Source organism: Panicum virgatum, chromosome 8N, assembly GCF_016808335.1.
Source record: "Panicum virgatum strain AP13 chromosome 8N, P.virgatum_v5, whole genome shotgun sequence".
Classification (NCBI taxonomy): domain Eukaryota; kingdom Viridiplantae; phylum Streptophyta; class Magnoliopsida; order Poales; family Poaceae; genus Panicum; species Panicum virgatum.
This window is the reverse complement of record NC_053152.1, coordinates 49286489-49309738: the sequence shown is the minus strand read 5'-3', so window position 1 is coordinate 49309738 and position 23250 is coordinate 49286489. Positions and strand designations below refer to the sequence as shown.

Sequence of the window (23250 nt, the reverse complement as noted above, 5' to 3'; positions counted from 1 at the left end):
AAATGTTTTAGGGGCCATTTAGTACCGGCTGGTGGCTCCAGCCGGTACTAAATGATTGCTAGTTGTTGCAGGCGGCTGTCGGTGGAGCACTTTAGTGCCGGCTGGTGCCTCCAGCGGGTACTAATTAACTCCTATGGGCACTGTAGGTTTGGCCCGGTACTAAATGGGTACGTTAGTACCGGCTGAAATTGAGCCCGGTATTAATGACCGCGGGCGAATGTAGAGTTTTCTAGTAGTGAACCTACTTTTAGGAGCAGGTACCGCATCCGTCACTGTTTTTCACAGCAAAAAATGCTATTTGTAGGAGCGGGTAACGCGTCCATCCCTAAAAACCCATTTCTAGGAGCGAGTCATGCCCTCACCAGCCACTAGAGATGGGTTTTCAGGATTAGATCATGCCACAACCGGCCTCTACCAATGGAATAAAAAACAAAAAAATAGCTGGAGCTGCCGCCGCTCCTGCCCGCGCCGAGCCACTGCCGCGGATCAGGTCCCGCACCGCAAAAAGTCAAAAATAGTTGTTCAAAATGGACTTTACTCGATATTTTGTGCGTTGCCTAGGTTAATTTGCTCACCATGTATGTAACAAGTATACATGCAGGTTGCTTGCTAACAAGGTGGCCGTCATCACGGGAGCAGAAGTACAGTCGGCAAGGCGATTGCCCAAAAGTTCTTTTACCATGGCGCCTCGGTCTTCCTCGCAGACAAGAAGCTGGACAGGTGCCAAAGCATCGCAGAGGATCTCGAGAAGAACAGGGACCCTAATAACAAAACCACTCAAGTGGCTGCGGCAATGCCCTGCGACACAAGCGACTGGGTGAAGTTTGGCCACGAGATTGAGAACCTCAAGGATGAACACAGGCATCTTGACATCTTCTACAACAATGCCGAGTTCAACCACGTGTCTTTGAGTGACAGCAAAGCCTTCGAGCACACCATGGCGGCCAACTTCCTGTCCGTCCTGGAGAGCATCAACCTCGCCAGTGCTGTGATGACGCGCCAGAAGCACAAGGGAGGCTGCATCCTCCTGAGGAGCAGCACCATGGGCTTGCTCGGCGACGTGGTGCCCTCGGCGTACAGCATCTCCCAGGCCGCAGCCATCGGCGTGATCCGGGCCAAGGCGGCGGAGCTGGCGGCGCACGGCGTGCGGGTGAAGGCTAATCTCGCAGCACGCCGACGTTGACAAGCGCGTGCTCAGGTCGATCTCCCCCCACGCCGATGATGACCAGCTTGAACATATGATCAAGAACTACATGACCAGGACGGCGGCCGCCGCCGACGTGGCCGACGCGGCGGTGTTCCTCGCGTCGGAGTATGGTAAGAGCCTGACAGGGAACAACCTCGTCCTGAACGGCAAGTTCACTACTCCTTAGTGTGTGGCCAGGGAAGCTTCCCAGCACAGCTGCGTGCAACTTTTCGGTCCCCACTAGACACTAGTTGGGCGACGTCGTTTCGCTCCTTATTGTTCTCTGAATAAACAGTGTGATCCATTTCATCTTTTCATGTTTCAGCAGTATTTGCCAATGGGCTGGTCACCCATTATGTATGCAGCTTAATTTGATGTAATACCGATCCATTTGTTACTCCCTTTTAATTTGATTCTCCTAGTAAAATCGGGATCTTTATTGTTGTTGTCTCTTCCAAATACACCACTTCATTAACTTACTTTTGGTTCCAAAGTCACCACCACTCGATCAACATGCTTTTGGTTTCAAAGTCACCACTACGCTGATCAGTTAACTGTGGAATGTCATATACCTTCTCCAAGACGATGTTGCCCTTATGTAATCTTACTATTACTAATTGGAGGTTCCTTTTGAGCCTCCACGTGAAGCCACCTAGGATCCTAGGTGGCCAATGCAGCGGGGTACCTCGCATCGGACTACGGTAAGAGTGTGACATCAGGGAACAACCTCGTCCTGAATGGCGAGTTCACTCTGTTGACGACCAAAATTGGCAGTCAGGTCAAGGAATCCGGATACTCCGGATATAAGGCTGGATACTCCGAACGAATGTTCGGACATCCGAACATTAGTCCGGATTCTCTGGGTATGAGGCCGGAAACTCCGGACCGACCGGTCTGACCGGTCCAAGTAGAGTCCGAATGGGCCGACCGGTCAGACCGGTCCAAGTAGAGTACGAATGTAATTAAGTTAATTCATGTGTTTTAGATCTGTAAAGGACTTTCTTGCGGAGCAAGACCTCCCCGCCATATAAATATAAAGGGCCATGGCCGATTGAGGACTTCTAATCGATCAAACACAAATCAATTTACTACTCTTCATTATCTTTACCTTTTATCCAAACCCTAGCTCTTCCAACCTCGACATGTTGTTCTTCCTTCATCTCCATGGTGTTTGACACTATATAAGAAAAGTCATATATTTACAGGCAACATCTCTCTAAGGTAACGGGTATCCCGCCCGTCACTTATACTAGGTCACTGTTTTGAGCTGAAAGGTGACGGGTGTTTGCCCGTCACCTATGTGACTTTATAGGTGACGGACATCATTAGAGGACCGTCACCTTTCATGGTGACTAGGGGCCCCCGTATGCAAGTCTCCGTCCGTCACCTTTGCCAAATATAGGTGACGGGTGTAGACAACGTCCGTCACTTATTTTGCGCTCATAAGTGACGGGCTGGGAACAACGCACATCACTTGAAATTTTGCAAAGGTGACAGTCTGTGGTTCCAGAGGCCGTCACCTGGCGAATGTTGAAGGTGACATGCTTTGGTTGTTGCCCGTCACCTTAGACTATAGATCCCTGCAGGGCTAATTTTGCTTCCGGCTGCATCCTGGAGCACAGCCAGGATTTGACAGCTATCTTGATCCTGCAAACAGACATAGTAGAAGAACATTGACAAACTATTGTTTCTTTCCACAACAAACTGTACAAGAATCACATAAAACTGTACATAAATCCAACATACAACAATCACATTCTATCTTTCCACAACAAACTGTTCAAGATCAACGACAGTGGAAGTCTCCTTTGTCGCTTATGACGTCTACCAGCAAGAAGGAGGCAACTTTTTCTCTAATAGCCAAGAGCTGCTTCTTCTCCAATCTCTTGTCCTTATTATTATCCCGCATGTCCTAGCAAGAAGTAAGAGTCAAATGATGAGTGCATGTATGACATATATATATATATATATATATATATATATATATATATATATATATATATATATATATATAGTGTTAGGTCAAGTATATTTGGTGAAATCATGAAAAGATAGAATGTAGGCAGTCAGAGATATACAGGAAAATTGGTCACGTGTGTCAATGTGGTTTTTGGAAGATGGTGGTCAGCTCGAAAGGAGGAGAAACTACTGCATTGGGTGTTATGGATGTCGTTAGCTGCAAATTAAATATGTGACAGGTTCCAAATGAGAAAATTGCAAATGTGGTAACTCAGAGATATACCTATCAATAACCGCCTTGATGCTGGTGTAGTCTCGCTGTCCCAAACTGCCATCATCGTTGCGTGGTCTTAGAGAGTCCAAGTACCACACTATTTCCCACTTCGGACAGATGACGACTAGGAAATAGTGGGAGCCTGTGTGGTGCGCGGCAAGCACACAACCTGTTGAAGACTTCAAGACCTCTGAGATGGCAGTCTTTACGTGCTCCTCTTCCCGACCGATCACGCTGGCAGAGAACTGCTGGGGATCAATGAATGCAACACCAAGCTGACGTTCCTTTGATTGTTTGGCCAATTGCCTACATACAAATATATTAGTTTTCAGGTAGATGACATATAGGTGGTTACGATGTAATATAAGAATGACTGTGAACAATCCTTTGTGCTATATATACTCACAGTGTCAAGCAACAGATGAGTAGAGATCAGACCACACAACGGAGAAATAACCAGGCCCACTGTGCAAGTCCTGGGCCTTGAATGCACCCACGATTGATGTATCATCCTTGTGCATGGCATGGGTGATGTAGTGGTTGTGGAGTCTCCTGGTATTCAACCCTGCACTGGCTAGCTCCTCCGTTGACATCATTGGCTTGCCCATTACAAACTTGGAGTGAGTAGAAGTCCATACACTATTTGCTGGTTCCTCGGGTGTCGGCTTACCCTTTGCTTCCATTGCTTTCTTTGCTGGTTCCTTGGGTGTCTCCTTACCCCTTACATTTTTCTTCGGTGTGGTTTACCCCTTTTACTTTGGGGGGCTGCCTGCGGCAACATCTTTCACAGGTTTATGCGTTGGGGCGCATGGCCGCTTTTGGTCAGCAGTAGCTGAGGGTTGTCCTGAAGACGATGCAATGGACCGATTAATGGGTAGGATGAGAATAGCACTTTTCTTCCACTGGATCTGCATGGTACGGGCATCCCCCAAAGTAAAAATGTCGGCATCTGGCATCGGGATGTCAAGAGGGATGGGTTCTGTGTTTTGATGGACGTGATCAACCTTCACCACGACATACCCATCTTGCACTAGCACCGTGTGGCAGACCTTGTCCTCGGGTAGCACGACCCCCATTGCTAGGTCCATCATCAATGTTGAGAAACCTCCAGCTTTAAGGCTGCAGGCGGTTGGACCATTTAGCATGTCGAATGTGTCCGGCTTATCATGACTAGGACCTAGGCATATATTGGGGGCCGGCATGCTACGTCCACCGGGGGAGGGGGGCTATGTTCGCCTGCTAGTGCTGCTATTTGTTGTTCCACCTCCTTAGAGGCGCTGCTGCTCTTGCCATGGGACGCACCTTTATGCTGCGTCAACATCAATCCCCGCTGCCCTGAGCTTCCCAAATATTTCATCCATTATCTCTTTTTTCAATCGGTCAGGATCCACAGATGTCCTTTTCTTCTTCTTCTTCTTCCACATCTTTTGCCAAAACAAAGGGTTCTATTTTGTACCCAACATTGCGAAGATCAATGCTGACAAACCCATTCTTGTCATGTGTCACTCCCTATGACCCTTGAACCTATCGACATTTGAATAGGGCAACCTTGAATCCCAGGTAGTTGAGCTCCCATATCTCCTCTATTTGACCATAGTATGGGGTCTTTTGTATGTTGTTATCATAAGCATCAATGCAAACCCCACTGTTCTAGTAGATGCTTTTCTTGTCCTGCTGTATTGTGTAAAATGTGTATCCATTGATATCATAAGCCTGCTATGTCGTCACAGTGAATATAGGGCATGCAGCTAGTTTCTTAATGTCATCAGTTGATACATCACTTGCTGCACACTGTCTTTGAACCAATTGTTGAACTCTTTCCTGTGCTTTTTGGCAACCCAAGCATCACCTCTCTCAGGATTTTGCTGCACAAGAAGTTGTCTGTGCTCGAGTACATATGGCTCCACCGCCTCCATATGTTCTAGGACAAGAAAATGGGCTTGATTGTACGATTTTCATTCCGGATTCGTAGTCTTCTTGCCTAGAGTCCCAACCCCATCCAACCTCCCTTCATGTCTTGAATGAGGCACTCCAATTAGGTTATCTGGATCCAAGTAACTCATCGACCACTCAACAGCCTCCTCGGTCCCGTATCGGCTGATGATGTTTCGCTTCGGATATGTACGACTATTTACAAATGACTTCAGGATGCCCATGTATCTCTCATAAGAAAACATCTGGTGGAGGTAAGAGGGGCCAAGTTAGTGTATCTCCTTTATAGGGTGAATCGTGAGGTGAACCATAATATCGAAAAATGTTAGAGGGAAGAAGGCCTCCATCAGACGAAGTGTCTCCTGTAACCGTCTCTCTAGAGCTAGTAGCGAGTCATCATCAATGACCTTTTGCTCTATGGCATTGAGGAAGAAGAAGAGGCCCATGACTATCTAACGAACCTTCACAGGGAGCACATTCCTGATTGCTACTGGTAGTAATGACATCATAAGCACGTGATAGTCATGACACTTCATCATGGCAAAATTCAGCTTTAGTTCTTTCATGTTGACAAGCCTGGCAAAGTTGGAACCGTATCCTGAGGGAAATTTTACACTATGCAAGAATTTGCATAATTCTTTCTTCTCCTTTTTGGACATCGTGGTGGCAACTACAGGAAGGTCTTTTCCATTTTTCGCTTCTTGGATGTAAAGCTCATGATGAATGCCCATCTCTTCCAGATTAGCTCTAGCGTTCTCGTGGTCCTTTCCTTTACCCTTCATGTTCATGATTGTGCCGACAAGGCTCTCACAAATGTTTTTCTTTAAATGCATGGTATCAGTTGAATGTCAGACTACTAAGATGTGCTAATACTCTAACTCCCATAGTATGGATTTCTTATTCCAGATCCCTTCGTCATCTTCATGAACTCCATGTTTCTGCTTGCCGAGAACTGGAGTGACATCCTTAACCTAACTGTACACATCACTCCAGGAGAAATGTGCTGGAGGAGATCGTGACTCCCTTGTACCAACAAACTGTCTGTCCATGCTTCGGTACGGGTGATTCCTTAGAAGCCATCGTCTGTGGCCCATGTATGCAAATTTGTTCGAGTTCTGCAGCCACAAGGAACATGTCTCTGACAAGAGTGGGAGCAACCTTGACCATTCCTTTTGCTCTGCCCGGACAAATTATGATGAGCCGGATTATCATTGATCGTGGTCATCAGCATAGCATGCAAAGTGAAGTGCTGATTGACGACAGCATCCCTAACGACCACACCTTTCCAAAGGAACTGAAGATCATCTATGAGGGGTCGGAGGAACACATCAATTCTATCACCAGATTGTTTCGGTCCAGAGACCAATATTGACAACATGGTATACTTGCGTTTATTGCAAAGCCATGATGGGAGATTCATGATTGACAATAGAATAGACCACGTGCTATGTGAGGTACTCATGTTTCCATAGGGATTTATTCCTAGGATCATCCCCGAACCAGCCATAGGTGTTATCAATATGTCTCCATTGAGCACAATCTGCAGGGTGATGTAGCATTGTGTCTTTATTACGACCCTCCTCATGCCAATGCAACAACTTTGCCTCCTCCTTGTTTGCGAACATCCGCTGCAATCTGGAAATCAGAGGAAAGTACCATGCAACTTTCCTAGGAGTCCTCTTCTTCCTCTCATTGATGTTGTCCTCTCCATCATCACCACCATCCTTTCGACGCTTGTACCTCAATGTTCCACATTCAAGGCAATGGTCCAGATCTTCATTCTCTCCATGAAACAGGACACAATTATGATAGCATGCATGAATTTTTTCAATTTTCAATCCCACAGGACACACAATCTGCTTGGCCTCATACACAGTATCCGGGATCAAGTTTCCCTCTGGCAGCATATCCTTCAAGAGAAGAAGCAATGCTTTGAAACTCTTGTCCGTCCAACCATGAGCAGCCTTTAGTTGCAGAAGCTTCAGGTCCTCGGTTACCCGTGAGTATTTCTCACAATGGGGATAACGAGGTTTTTTGGAATTTTCAACAAATTGCTTGTATTTACGCAGCTCAGCTTCCATCATCTCATCTTCTCCCCTTACATCACGGATCATGTCTTCAACATTGTCGACCAAGGCATCAAACTGGTCGTCATTGCACTCCAAAATGCACTCCTCATTGATGTCATCATAAGCTTGACCGTCATCACCGTTGCCTTGTTCCCCATCCTGATCACCGTCCTGCATTTCCCTGCGGTTGGGCTCTTCTTAATGATCAGCGACCCATTCCCCCCTTTCATTAGGCCCTTCCTCTCCGTGCTTATTCCAACAAGTGTAATTTGGTAGAAATCCATGAACAATCAAATGCGCATATACTACTTCAAAGTCAGAGTATTTCCTTTCATTTCTGCAATATGAGCATGGACAGTAGATTGTTGTTTTTGACCTCGCTTCCATGTCGGCCCTCGCAAACTCCATGAAAGACTTCAAACCTCCCAAGTAATGTGGACAACAATGGCTAGTAAGACCCATCCAACTTTTATCCTCCATCTATATCCGCAAGAACACAAGATTTTTCAACAATTAATTCAAGATCGAGGAGGGGAGGAGGAGAAGGAGAGGGAATGGGGGAGAAAAGGGAAGGGAGATCGAGGGGAATAATTTGGAGCTCTAACCTTGCACGACCCCAAAACCGCCCAAAATTGCCGCAGCCTCTGCCTACTGGCAGCTGCCTGCCCGAGCGGTGGTTGCCAGAGGGGAAATACTAGGTCAAGATCAATTGTGACGGGCATCAATTGGAACCGTCACCTATGTATCACTTAAAGGTGACGGGCTCACCTATGTATCACTTAAAGGTGACGGGCATCATCATGGACTCGTCACCTATGACATGATTACAGGTGACGGGCTCCATATACCACCTGTCACCTATGTCACATGAAAGGTGACTCGCTTTCTATATAGCGCGTCACCTATCTTTACATAAGTGACGCGCAATATATGTAGCGCGTCACCTATGTCATGTGCTGGGAATCGCAACCACCGGTGCCCTCTTGGCAACCGCGCGCCGTTTCACATTCCGGCCGCGTGAAATTATATATATTGCCTCCCGGCCGCTCTCGGCTTCCATCTTCTTCGCTGTAGCACGCACGCTCTCACCACCGTTGCCATCCACTCACACCCCTACTCTCGCGTGCCCTAGGTACAATGATGTCGGGTTCCGGCTCTCGCTCTAGCCGCCGCCGCCGCCGCGTCGTTCAAGTGGACTTGTCGTCGTCGTCGCCATCGCCTTCTTCCTCCCCCACCTTCCCTCGCCGCCGTCGCCATCGCCTATCGCCTCCTCCTGCTGCGACTCCGGCCCTGGCTCCTGCGCCGGCCCCTACTCTGGCCCCAGCTCCAGTGACAGCCCCGGTGCCTACGCTGGCCCCTGCTCCGGCGCCTGACGATCCGGAGTTCGATCCGGACTACCCCTTCGGCTTCGGCGACACCTGGGCAATCAGCGTCATGAAGGATTCATTCAACGAGTTGACCGACTACCTCATTCGCCTTGGGAAACCGAAGGTGAACCCGCCCATCGTGGAGGACGTCGCCGGATATGTCTATGCCATCTTCAGGGTGGTGGAAGTTATCAGGGAGCTGCCATGACTATATATATATATATATATATATATATATATATATATATGATAAACTTCTGCCTTGTTATATATCTCGCAATAATCTCAACATTGTTACCTCACAATTTTCATCCTTTTGTTAGAACGTGTATGACTGCGGCACATGTGCACTAATTAGACAGGGCATACACATAGGTGATGAACTATACACGTAATGCGTCACCAGACCATAGGTTAAGCGCATCACAAGACGCGGTGACGTACTAAGTAAAGGCCGTCACCTTTGCTGCTTAGGTCCTGGCCCGTCACCTTTGCATGGCTATAGGTGACGCGCTAAGAATGTAGCGCGTCACCTGTAATATAGGTGACATGCAATGTTAAGCCCTGTCACCTTTGCTCTATCAAAGGTGACGGGCCACGTTTCTAGCGAGGCCCCAAAATGATCCAAGGTGATGCGCGGAGATGAAACCCGTCACCTTTACTTGAGGGGTGACAGGCGACAACTGCCAGTCATCTTTATGCACGTCACTATAGGTCGTTTCTTACATAGTGTGAGGACGCCCTAGCTGGCCTACCGAGCCTAGGGCAACCCTACGTGCGCTTGCCCTGACAGGGTCCCTCCCGGGCGAGCGTTCGTCGGACCTTCACTGGTTTCCGGTGAAACTGGTCTGACCGGTTCCTACCACCAGTCTGATCGGTCTACGTAGGAGGCGCTGCAAGGCTCCGCGCGATCTAGCACGTTTGTGTGTTGGCCTAAATCGGCGCCAACATATTTTGGCGACTCAACTGGGGAACGAGAATCTGGCTATCATGGCCGATCTGTCAAACTGTAGCAATATGGTGCCGCATGAAGAATCATCTGATGAGCTATTGGAAGAATATATGCAGGAATCCTTAGCAGCAGGTGAAAGATTATATTTATCTTGCTTCATATTAACGAAGCAAGGTGATGTTAGAGTAAAGGGGTGGCTAGAACCTAGTGACGTCGACATATTAAAAGAGATGCAATCTTCAGATACTTTATCTAATGTTCTATCTGATTTTGTCAAGTATTTGAATGATAAAGAAGATAGTTCAACTGCAATTCCTGTTATTCAAAAGTCGGTTATTGAAAAGCCGACTAATAATTCTTGCGAAACATTGCCTAATGTTGCTGGTTAAGATGAAATTCGGCCGTCTCAAGCTGAAATTGTCGAACCAAAATCCCCTAGCGAGAGCACAGAAACTGTAACTAATACTTCTACGCTCGGGGAGCAACAAGGCAAAGATAAAGAGGACGGTTGTGATAAAACCGGTCTAACCGCCTCTCCCAGGGTTTCCAGAACTAAATTAAAACCTAAGATGGTTAAGCCCAAAAAATCTGAGATTGGTGTTTGGAAAACTGTTGAAGTCAAAGGCCGTAGAAAGCATCAAAAGGAAAAGCTAAAGCATATTCATGAAGAGCTTCCGTCTAAACCCAAAAGGCAAAAGAATGTCAATGATGGTAGTCGGCCGAAACATCCAAAACACCTAAGTCAGCGATTCCATGATCGTAATCGGCAATGGAATAATTTTCCTACTTCAATGCCGTTTTTGTCACATGGATCACCTATACTTATAACATGTGGATCTTATTACAGCATGCCTTATTCTTATGAGTCATGGTATTATGATTCATGTATGCCGCCTCTTCCTAGATGTTTGTGTCCAAATTACATTACCTATAGGAACCCGGCATTTAGCAAACCATCACCTACCAATAATGATCGTTGCAAGTCAAAAAAATCCAGATTTGACACAAGATAAAGAAAAGCCGACCGTTGAAGAAACATCGGTTACTCCTATTGATCAAATTGTCCCCGGTAACAATCTTGCTTCAAGTGATATAGTTGAACAAGAAAAAAGTTCGGCTGGGGGCAAGAACAAAAGGCAGGCGCCAGGTCTACAAAGACCGGTCTAACCGGTCTCAAAACTGGTTTGACCGGTCTCTCTAGGAATTTTGCAAAAAAATCCCAGAAACAAGAAGAAGGGAAGGCCGAGTTTTGAAGAACTCCTGGCCAAATATGAGAAGAAAGGAATCACTCAAAAACAGAAGAGGCAATCAAGTGAAGCTAAGGATACGAAGCCATCGCCGGGGCATCGTGAGCAATCGAATTATCATCCGTGTAAAGGTAATCATGCTGCTGCGCCATATTCATTTGGTGAACCGGTTGCTCCATGGTTTTGGTCGTATCCTTGCTATTATACACCTTTGGATTATAGTAGGATGCGTATGCAGTCATATATTATTCAATATCCTCCTATACATCTAAGTGGTTACTCATCACAAAGATCGATTGTTGCTAGCCATAATCTGGTCAGAAAGGATCCTGATTGCAGCAAGGAGGGTGAGAAGAATGTGAAACAAAATTCAAAATACTTACAACCAAGGTGGTGTCCCTCAGGCTTATCTCATACTCAAAAAAGAAGGCTGCAACGAATGTGCAAGCAAGAGTTAATGGAGCAACCGGTGAAGGTAATATCAGCAAGGTTAGCGACTACTAAGCAGGTATGGAGGCCAAAGCAAGTTGCTTCAACATCAACTTGAAGTAGAGCAATTTATGGCCGATAAATTTTATCGCCCTTAGCACAAATATATGGCCGATGTATTATTCATCATCGCCCTTAGATAACTTTGGTCTAGAAGATTATTTTCTGGCATGCAAGCATTGCCAAAAAATAGGGGGGCATATGTTGATGACCAAAATTGGTAGCCAGATCAAGGAATCCGGATACTCTGGACATAAGGCCGGATACTCCAGACGAATGTTCGGACGTCCGAACATGACATAAGGCCGAATACTCCAGACGAATGTTCGGACGTCCGAACATCAGTCCGGATTCTCCGGGTACGAGGCCGGAAACTCCGGACCGACCGGTCTGACCGGTGCAAGCAGAGTCCGAATGTAATTAAGTTAATTCATATGTTTTAGATCTATAAAGAACTTTAATTTCTTGCGGAGCAAGACCTCCCCAACCTATAAATATAAAGGGCCACGGCCGATTGAGGACATCCAATCGATCAAACACAAATCAATTTACTACTTTTCATTATCTTTACCTTTTAACCAAACCTTAGCTCTTCCAACCTCGACATGCTGTTCTTCCTTCGTCTCCATGGCGTTGGAGGACACCCTAGCTGGTCTGCCGAGCCTAGGGCAACTCTACATGCGCTTGCCCCGACAAGGTCCCTCTCGGGCGAGCGTTCGTCGGACCTTCACCGGCTTTCCGGTGAAACCGGTCTGACCGGTTTGCATAGGAGGTGCTGCAAGGAGCCCCTCCTCGCGCCGCACGATCTAGCGCGTTCGTGTGTTGGCCCTAAATCGGCGCCAACACACTCTTCCCTAGTGTGGCCGACCATTCCTAGCACAGTTGTGTGCAACTTTAATTTTCAGACCCCACTAGTTGTTTCTCTCCGTATTGTTCTCTGAATATACAGTGTGATCCATTTCATCTTTTCATGTTTCAGTATTTGCCAATGGCTGGTCACCCATTATGTGTGCAGGTTAATTTGATGTAATACCGATCCATTTGTTACTCCCTCTTAATTTGATTCTCCTAGTGAAATCGGGATCTTTATTGTTGTCTCTTTCAAATACACCACTCCATTAACTTGTTTTTGGTTCCAAATTCACCACCATTCGATGATCATGCTTTTGGTTTCAAAGTCACCAACTGTAAAATTTTGCAGCTAAGTTTCTTTTTGTATTTGGGGATATAAAGTACTACTAGCTTTATTGTGTGTTCTTCGATAATATATATATTGGTCTGCAAGCAACAAAAGTAAAGTGCAGTGTTTGGATCGAAGTTGTGATTCCGGAACAGAAAGAGGAAATAGACGAAGGTTAAGAACCTAAGGAAGTGGCACAACAGTAAATTGTATTGCAATGCCAAAAAGATTCAATCCGTTCCAGTGTTGACAGAGGTGCTATTTATACCCCCCCATCTTATTACATCATTCCCTAATTACCCTTCCGTCATTTCCGGAGATCTAGAGATTTGTCCACTCTTTCCCGAGATCATGCTTTTCATGCAGCCTTCAGCTCGACCTTCGGCCCCCGACCTTCGATCATCATTCTGCAGCCACGGTTTTTTTGCTGACAAGCACGAGACGGATCTTCGCTGTTCAACCTTCGGCCTGCTGTCGAGACCCGAAGGTTCCTTGGAAAATTGGGAGTCTACCATCCTTAGGCAGGCTTTGGTGGAGACCTATCCCCCTTGCGTCGATGTTTCTGCACAACAAAAGGCAAGGCACTTTGGCATTTGGTTAGCCCTCGGGGGACCTTTGGTCAACCTCTGGCCGAGAGACCTAATCTTCGGGTGTGGCCTCCTTCGCAGGGGGCAATCCCCAACATGCAGTAAAAGTTTAATTAGATTTTCACCACAATAAAAACATAAAGTTAGCAAAGTAGCACCTAAAAAAATCTACAAGAGATGATAGGCTTAAGTCACTAATTCTTCTTGCTCTTATAGTGGAGGAATAGGTGAATTTTATTATTATATTAGTCCTTATCAAAATATTATATTATTAGCTATTACGTACTATTCCATATCAAATGTTATATAGAACTTTCTTGGTCGCATGTGAAATATTATTAGCCCACCGTGGGGCAGGGGGTGCTGGAGCCCCCCTATCCCATTAATCCCATGGAGCCCCCGCACCACCCCCCCCCCCCCCCAACATTTTTCAGTCATGGATAAAGAGGAGGAGGAAGAAGAAAAAGAAAAAGAGAGGAGGGAGTAGGAAGAAGAAGAAGAAATAAGCCCCCCCTAAATCCAACTCTTGGATCCGCCACTGCTCGGGCGTGAAGTATTTGGACCTTTAATTAGTTATTAGTAGTGATGTTGGAAGTTTGATTCAAGTGAAATGGTAATAGGTAACAAAAACACCTTTTTATCAGTAGGAAAAGGACATACGATATTTCTTCAGTTTCCAATTGATCAAGGTGAAGCACTTGCCCATTATGGTTCCACACTTGTGCCTCTTGAAAACCTTATAATGATGTACCTATCTTTGTCATTCGTCCTGATCTTGAAAACATACACATCAGCAACATGTGAAAATTAACAAAATGAGAAATAACTAGACTCCAAAACCTAGGGTTTACAGTCTTTCGCTGACCCCAAAATGGCATGTCCTTCATCCTCGAAACCTGAAAGCGATCGGGTGCTCTAGCCTAAGAGAGGGAGGGGGTGAATTAGGCACAAACAAAACCTTAACCTATGGCTCCAACTAGTTTGCACAAAACTTAAACTAAAATAAGCTATCTAGATGTGCAACTACGGTTCACCTTAGTGTGAAACCCTCATCCTAAAAGAGTTTTGCAACCTATAGCCAATCCTAACAAGATACTACACTAAGAAAGTAAAGGCACACAAGTTGCAATATGAAATGTGGAAGCTTAAAGAGAGGGATGAGAGGAAGCGAACTCTCGACACGAGGATTTATCCCATGGTTCGGATTGCCACAAAGGCGCCCCTACGTCCACGTTGTTGAAGCACTCACGAAGAGTATCACTTCCCGGCAATCAAGTCTCTTCCGTGAACACAACCACGGTCACCTTGATCCCGATCTTCACTAAGGGAGATTGCCCACAAAGGAGGGGTCTCCATCCCCCGCACAATGTCGTCGACGCCACTCCACACCAAGCCAGAGGGTCGTTGACTTGCCGGCGAGCCACCAAAGCTCCAAGGATGGCCGGCGCACCAAGATACAATGTTGGTTCACTCTAGCACCACAGAACAAGGATCTAATCCTTGCTTGATCACTCACTCAAGAGCTAACCAAGCACTAACTCTCACAAAGCTTGTGCTAAGGACTAAGGATTTGATCTTTATGCTCTTTGATGGCTTGGAGGTGTTCTTGGATGTGTATGAGATGTCTTGAGACTCCAGCAATCTTCAAATGGCCGGGGTGAGGCATATATATAGGCTGCCAACTCAAGAGAGCCGTTACTAGCCGTTGGCTAGTTTTCTGCGTAGGCATCAGAACTTTTGGTGTAGGGACGTCGGAACTTCCGGTCACTCACAGCAACTGAAATAGCCATTGGCTTCCTGACACAGTTGCAGTGCCTCCAGGGACCACCAGTTGAACCGATGCATAGGGCGTCGGTCAAACCGGTCACACATAGCGCCAGGACTAGCCGTTGGACCTCCCACTTCTGCTGACGTCATTGCACCGACGCCATGCTCCGATGCACCATCGGTTGAACCGGTGCTGAAGGCTTGGCTCCTATGTGCTTTGACATCGTCTCTGGAACATAGTACATCCAATGCACCGGTGACCTGGCAGTCTTGACTTGGTCTTCGCTTGATCTCCATTTGGTACTCAGACTTGCACCGATGCCAGGGCGTCAGAACTTTCGACAACCATCGGATGCACCGCTGCTACAGGCATCGGTTCTTCCGGTGCTGCTGTTTTCTGCAGAACTCATCCAATTCGGTGTTTCTTTGAGTTCTTTCTTCGTGTATTGCTTTGTATGACCTTTTTACTTCATCCCTGGGATCTAGAAATGTTCACTTAATAAAAGCACTTAGAGCACATAGGAGGTGCTATTGCTTTTGTTCCTCCAGTTGGGCTTGGTGTAGATGAGGGAACTCTTGATTGTGAGCTTCTTCTTGTTCTTCTCATCCGGAAGCTTCTTATTGAGTTGAGGACACTTGTTGGACTTGTGGCCTTCTTTGTGGCACTTAGAGCAAGTCACGGTGGACCCCTTCTCAAGCTTCTTCACCATGTCTTCACGGTTATCTTGAGAAGATTGGACATTGCTCTCTATGCCTTTGCCCTTCAATCTATACAAAGTCCTTCATGAGCCTTTCCATTTCATGCTTGAGCTCATCATTCTCCTTGGCAATGAGATCATCACCTGATTCTACAACAACATTCTCATTGCATTTCTCATTGCAAGGGTTAGAGCAAGATTCATCAATTAAATCAATGCAAGAAGTTGAAGCATCTATCCTAGAGATTGGAATTGCACAAGGGATAGTTTGCTCCATTTCCAGAGAGTCATTAGTATCATTAATGCTCTCAAATTTTAATTTTAGCTCTTCATGCTCCTTGCTAAGCAATTTGAATTTGCACATCAAATCTTCAAAATTTGTAGCAAGAGAAACATTTAGATCTTTGAGAGCATTAAGGTTTTTAATTTCTTTTGATTGCTTCTTAATGACTTTTTGGTGCTCATGAACAAGGTCAAGAAGTTCATCAATTGAAGGAGAGTCGGAGTCATCATCACTTACATCGCTATCCATACCTTTGGCCATAAAGCAAGTGTTGGATGATGATCCCATGCGGGTTGTGAATTTCTTGTTTGATTCATCACTTGAACTTGATTCTTCACCACCGCTAACCCATTCACCAAATATGGCAAATGATTCATGCTTGGGCTTCTTCTCCTTCTTTTGCTTGTTCTTCTTGAACTTATTCTCAACCTTCATAAGTTGATGGTGAGGCCCATCTTTGAGGAAGACCATATACCCCATTGAATTGATTTCCTTCAAGCATTTGTTCATCTTCTTTACTTGCTTGTAGAGGTTGGGGTTCATTGGCTCTTTTTCATCATTTGAGGAGCTTCTTGCATCCTCTTCTTCCTCATCACTTGAGCTACTTTTGATGGCCATCTTCTTCAACATCTTGAGATGTTTGCATGCAAGTGCACTATGTGTTGGTGAAGAAGATGGCACTTTTGCCTTGATGTCATTGCGTAGCTCATGGGCGATCACCTTGTTGAGGACTTGATTTGGTGTCATTGTGTCGAGCTCTTTCTCATATAGAATTGTAGTCACCAAATCATAGTCCGGCCTTCGGAGTGAGTGAAGGATCTTGCGAATGAGTTCCAAATCTTCAATTTCCTTCACACCTAAAGAATTAATCTCATTCACAAGAGTGTTCAAACGTAAGTACATAGATTCGGCATTCTCATCATCAAGTTGCTTAAAGCTATTAAGCTTATCAATGAGAACATGATATCTTTCGTTGGCAACATCCTACGTGCCCTCATGGTTCTCAATGATAGTCTTCCATAGCGTTTTAGCATTTTCACAAGAATAAATGTCACACCCGGTTTTAAGAACAAAACCGAATGCATAACTATATGTATGCCAGGATCAAGTTTCATACATATAGAGACATTATAAGTGAATAATCAGTAACAGTATCACGAAAAAGAGAACTAAAAAAAATAAAAGGCTATCAGAGTTATACAGCTTATCCTGGAAACGAAGGCTTCAAACTTCACAGGCAATCGACTGGGGGTTACGTACGCCTAGAAGTCAGCAACATCTTCAAAAGACTTCACCACAACTTTCTCCTTCTGAGCAGCAGTAAGCAAGGGTGAGTACACTTATAGTTTGTACTCAGCAAGGCCACAAGAAATAACCAGAATGTGATTTATATCCATCTTTAAGTTTATTAATCATGTGAGGGTCCAAGCCGCTCTTGACCGTGAGCATGGCTAACCGGTTAGTTTTAACTCTGCAGAGGTTGTACACTTTCACCACAATTCGCGTAAAAGTTCCGAAGAACTTTGAACCCAACCACGCAATGTGCTAGCTAGGCACAATACCACACTTCCGAGGTGTGATTGCATAGGGACGCTACGAGGCCTTTACAAAGATTCCCTAACATGTAACAATCCGCTAAGGTTTCAAGTCAAAGTGGTCATAACACTGTCCTAATGAGGTGGTACCTTGCCAAAGGACCATTAAACATTACCAATTGCCCCAAGAGGACCGAGCTATACCCCATCGATGCATCCCCTCTTTCCCTTTCGGTAAGATTGTCACTAGCTAGAGTCTCTAATTAATCAGCCAAGACCAGAGCCATGTAGTATTGTGGTTGTACTGTTTTCTTGGGTGGTTCTCCATGTTCCAATTAATTCACAATACTCTTATAAATAAGCATAGATAGAAAGATGGTTAGGGTCACTTGCCTTTCACCAACGAAAAGCTACTCCTACTGCTCTTCAGCTCTTGCTCACTTGGGATTCCTGATCTTCAATCTTCAAATAGCGATCCTTCTACCCGTAGCAATCATGGGCAAACATACAAAGCAAACAACAAGATACATCTAAGAACAATACACTAGAACAAAAGAAAGGCTTTAAAAGAGCATACTAAAGGATAGAGCTCGCTGCTATGGTTATGAGAGCGCAAGAAACACAGAAAACAGAGCTAAAACGGGGTTTCAAGGGTTTATTTGTAAAGAAACAGAGCTTCTAGGGGCTAGATCTGAAGAAACCAGGGGCTAAAACATAAATAAACCCTAAACTCGAGGGCTAGCTAGAAAAACTATGCTCTAAGGATGGCGGGTTCTATTTTGTAAAAATGCAGGGTGGTTTCTGCAAATAAAAGGACTTAAACAGAATTATTTTTGAACAGAGCAGGACAGCGGGTTGGTTTTGAATAAACCGAGGGTCTCTTTTGTAAAACATCCTAGGGTTGACTGGGTTGGCTTTACTTGAACTGGCGGCGGCTGCGGCTCGGGTTGGGGTTCCAGGGGGCGCGCGACGGCGCTTTATATAGGGGGGCACGGGCGCCTTGGCGTGCGGGCCACGCAAGCCGCGGCGGCGCAGGGTCGAGGCGGACTCGGCGGAGTCCCACCCGAGCACGATGCGGGGAAGACGGCCCCGACAGGCGGTCCCCACCAGTCGGTGGCGTGAGAGGAGGGGGAGGCGAAACGGGCTGGCGGGAGCAACTGGGCCGGCTGGGTTGGGCCGAGCGGGGGAGGGAGTTGGGCTGAAGTTGGGCTGGGCTCGCATGGGAAGGAAAAGAGAGAGAGGGGGGGCTTTGGGCTGAAAACAAGAAGAGGAAAAAGAAACAGCTTTGCATTTTTGAAACTGATTCAAACAATTCAATTCAAACTCAAATTCAAAGAATTCAAATTCAAATTGAACAACAAGCAATAAAACAATGCAGTTCAGCATGAATGCAACACAAACAAAACAACCTCAATTATTTTTGAAGACAACCAATTATTTTGTTTTTTTACTAAATTCCCTGTAAAGAAAAATAAATGTTGAGAAAATTTTAAAACTATGAGAAAATTGTTTATTTATTTTTAATTTTAATCACATCCTGAAATCCAAAAATTTCAGGGTGTGACAATAAACCCGATTGAACACATTGTCACTAAGAGAAGATAAGATTATGCATTTAGCGGTAACATCATATTGCTTCTCTTGTTGACCATTGTTTTTTACACCTTCACTCACAACTCTCCAGACATTTAGCCCTGTCGCTTGGAGATGGGCTTGCATCAAAACCTTCCATCGTTGGAAGCCCGTGCCATCGAACCGTGGAGCGGGTCTAAAAGGATCCATCCTTTCCCCCTAAGAGCTAACTCACTAAGCGGTGAAGCCTACCAATCTAATGAGCCGGTAAACACAAATTTGCCAATGGAATTGGCTTTCTTTGTGAGAGAAGTGAGTCCCGACTCTGATACCAATTGAAAGCGATCGGGTGCTCTAGCCTAAGAGGGGGAGGGGGTGAATTAGGCACAAACAAAACCTTAACCTATGGCTCCAACTAGTTTGCACAAAACTTAAACTAAAACAAGCTATCTAGATATGCAACTACGATTCACCTTAGTGTGAAACCCTCATCCCAAAAGAGTTTTGCAACCTATAGCCAATCCTAGCAAGATACTACAATAAGAAAGTAAAGGCACACAAGTTGCAATATGAAATGCGGAAGCTTAAAGAGAGGGATGAGATGAAGCGAACTCTCGACATGAGGATTTATCCCGTGGTTCGGATTGCCACAAAGGCGCCCCTACGTCCACGTTGTTGAAGCACTCACGAAGAGTATCACTTCCCGACAATCAAGTCTCTTCCGTGAATACAATCACGGTCACCTTGATCCCGATCTTCACTAAGGTAGATTGCCCATGAAGGATGGGTCTCCGTCCCCCGCACAATGTCGTCGATGCCGCTCCACACCAAGCTGGAGGGTCGTTGACTTGCCGGCGAGCTACCAAAGCTCCAAGGATGGCCGGCGCACCAAGATACAATGTTGGTTCACTCTAGAACCACAGCACAAGGATCTAATCCTTGCTTGATCACTCACTCAAGAGCTAACCTAGCACTAATACTCACAAAGATTGTGCTAAGGACTAAGGATTTAATCTTTATGCTATTGGATGGCTTGGAGGTGTTCTTGGATGTGTATGAGATGTCTTGAGACTCCAGCAATCTTCAAATGGCCGGGGTGAGGCATATATATAGGCTACCAACTCAAGAGAGCCATTACTAGCCATTGGCTAGTTTTCTGCGTAGGCATCGGAACTTCCGGTGTAGGGATGTCGGAACTTCCGGGCACTCACAACAACTGAAATAGCCGTTGGCTTCCTGACACAGTTGCAGTGCCTCCAGGGACCACCGGTTGAACCGATGCATAGGGCGTCGGTCAAACCGGTCACACACAACGCCAGGACTAGCCGTTGGACCTCCCACTTCTGCTGACGTCATTGCACCGATGCCTAGCTTTACGCCGTCGGTTCAACCGGTGACCTGGCAGTCTTGACTTGGTCTTCGCTTGATCTCCATTTGGTGCTCAGACTTGCACCGATGCCAGGGCGTCGGAACTTCCGACAACCATCGGATGCACCGATGCTACAGGCATCGGTTCTTCCTGTGCTGTTGTTTTCTGCAGAACTCATCCAATTCGGTGTTTCTTTGAGTTCTTTCTTCATGTATTGCTTTGTATGACCTTTTTACTTCATCCCTGGGATCTAGAAATATTCACTTAACAAAAGCATTAGTCCCATTGATTGTGTTGTCATTCGATCACCAAAATCACTCGAAATGGCATTAATGGTGCCATGTTCGTTACAAAACCTATGTTATATAAAATGGCATAATAACAATAATGAATTTTGGAGTCTAAGGCCCCCAAAAGGCCCAATCTTTTCCCCGGTGCACTCTTACTTTTTCCATCATCTTCGTCGATGTCTTATCTTGTTTTAACTCTGGCGTCATGAACCATAAGTTCTTTTTATTTGTGCCAACAGCCCTGACTTGACCAACATGTCCCATGCGTAAATTCTCTTTTGATAAGAGGATTTGTTGATTCCATCGGATTAAACATTTTGCTCTGTAGCAAAATATTGCTCTTCATATCCATTTACGTTAAGCTAGTTAGTAACAAAATAACGCTAGCTTGGATCATCGTGGCTGCTTGACAAGAGGAGCATTCCTTTATCTGTATAGCAGTGGGCTCTGACGGTCAAGAAGCCGACACGTCCCAAAGCAAGGCAAGAGAGGAGCCGGTTTGTGTCCAGTGATTTGCTCTAGGCATCATTGGAATGGACGATTATCTGGTCAGTAAGCTGACTTGTGTGATTAGGTGACAATTGCAGGCAGCAAACACAAAAATAAAATTGAGAACATGCGAGGAGCATGGGTGTCCGAAAGGAGGACGAGCTACCACAGCATTATCACACTCCAAAGATTCTGAAGAAACAGGCGTCAGAGTTTACCATGCCCAAGCACTGTATCAATTGTGCTGCTCAACACCCAGTATCAGTTTTAGCATTGCTTAAGAGGCACGTTGGTGTTCCATTAGAAAAGAAGAAACACACGCAGTAAGTATTGAGGGAGAAAAACACATGTAGCTGTCACTAAACGCTCCAAAAATTCTAGGGGAGAATATAGCTTGGTACCATTACTTAACTCCTGTTTTCAGAAAACGAAAAACATTAGCATCTATGTGCGCAACCAATGCTCCGATCATATCGAGACTATCGATTAACTAATACGATAAGTTCAAACTAATTCTGATAACATTCAGCACATCGCAGTGGAGTAGTTTGCTCTATGAAACCTCGCAATGGCCATTGAATGTCAAAGAAACACATTTCTTACAGATGAACACGAAAACAGGTTTTACTTGCACCTGTCATTTCCCACTCCTTTATCAGCCCTGCATATAGTTGTAGAGGAAAAAGAACACCAAAGAGGACACAAGCCACGGAGTCAAATCTATCACTCCAGCATGCCTGCAGGTCAAAGAAATGGTAGTTAGGGCGACTAGAACAATAACAAAATTTGCATATATGTGTCAAACAGAACAATAGCTTGCTTACTTCTTGTTTTCTTTCATCTGAGCCTCCACTTGCTTAAGCAACCTCGAGTTCTCATCCATTACATCTGAAAGCCTGTCAAGCTTCATTGACAATCTTTGATAGATATCTCCTGTCTTCTCCTGGACTTTCCTTTTCTGTTCCCCCTGAGTTTCAGAAAACAATATTTGTAGTCATTATGTTTATGTTATATAAATCAAATCAGTCTGCATAACCAGATCATCACCTATATATTGTTGAGGTGCTCCCAAACAAAATATTCACCAATTTCAATCAAATTGAACAAATAAGGGAACCCCCAGAGAAAGAACAAACTTTCTGAAGAAAAAATAAAGCAGGTGGACGGACAATTCAGCGATTGCTTGCAGGTCCAACTCCAATAACACGGCCGATTAGTTTCGTTGATCATCATTAGATACGATGAGTAGACTCACAATTCTTGGTCCCAATCCGGCCATCTATGGCACTCAGGTCCGGTCGCCCAATTTGACATGGTCTGACCAGTCAGGCCCCAGAAGATGTTTCAATGTACATAGATAGGCACACTTTGCTATGCATATTCTCAGCCCCCCTGAGTTCCAGAACACAAACTGTTTTCAGAAGAATCCAACCCGATCAACACGGCCGACTAATCCCGCAGACGGGCAAATAGCGCGGGCGAGCTCGCGTTTCCCGGTCCCAAACCAGCAATCTCGTAGCGTCAAGTCCAGGTCGCCCGACATGGCATGCCCTAACCAGAGGAAGAGCATGGTCCTGATGCTCACTGTCGTCGTTGGGATTACTGTATATTCCAATCGTCTCTCTTGGGATGGTCAAGCACGAAATAAAATGTCTGAATGCCTGAATCGTGTCATCTGCTGTTCTGGGGATTCTGTGGATGCCTTTGCCTTAAGTGCAAGTGGCAACACTGCAATTCGAGCGGAGAGTTCTCTCGCAGATGACAGAGAGTTGCTGTTAACTTGACAACCGAGCAGTGGCATACTTCCCTCATGAGTTGCTGTTCCAGTACGCCGGCGAGTCGGGGTTGTTATGGTCGATCGCCAGAGCGCCAGGGGCACCCGTGCCGCATCCGTGTGTTACGTCCGTGAGCGGGTAAGCCACGAATCAGCAGGATGGCATCTGCGGCCTCCCGGCGACCGGCGAGGCCTCGTCCGAAGCCACGCCGGCAAGGTCTTCGCTCCACC

The 23250-nt window shown here is 45.7% G+C and overlaps 1 protein-coding gene across 1 annotated transcript; it reads left to right on the top strand.

Moving 5' to 3' along the window:
* Positions 1 to 793: 793 nt before the first annotated feature.
* Positions 794 to 1183, top strand: LOC120685217 (short-chain dehydrogenase reductase ATA1-like). Its single transcript, XM_039967029.1, has one exon. The coding sequence runs from the start codon at positions 794 to 796 to the stop codon at positions 1181 to 1183; it is 390 nt and encodes a 129-aa protein (XP_039822963.1).
* The last annotated feature ends 22067 nt before the right edge of the window (positions 1184 to 23250 follow it).

Bases quoted from the DNA above. Each gene is read 5' to 3' on its own strand.
- LOC120685217 (XM_039967029.1), top strand. From the start codon at position 794: ATGCCCTGCGACACAAGCGACTGGGTGAAGTTTGGCCACGAGATTGAG.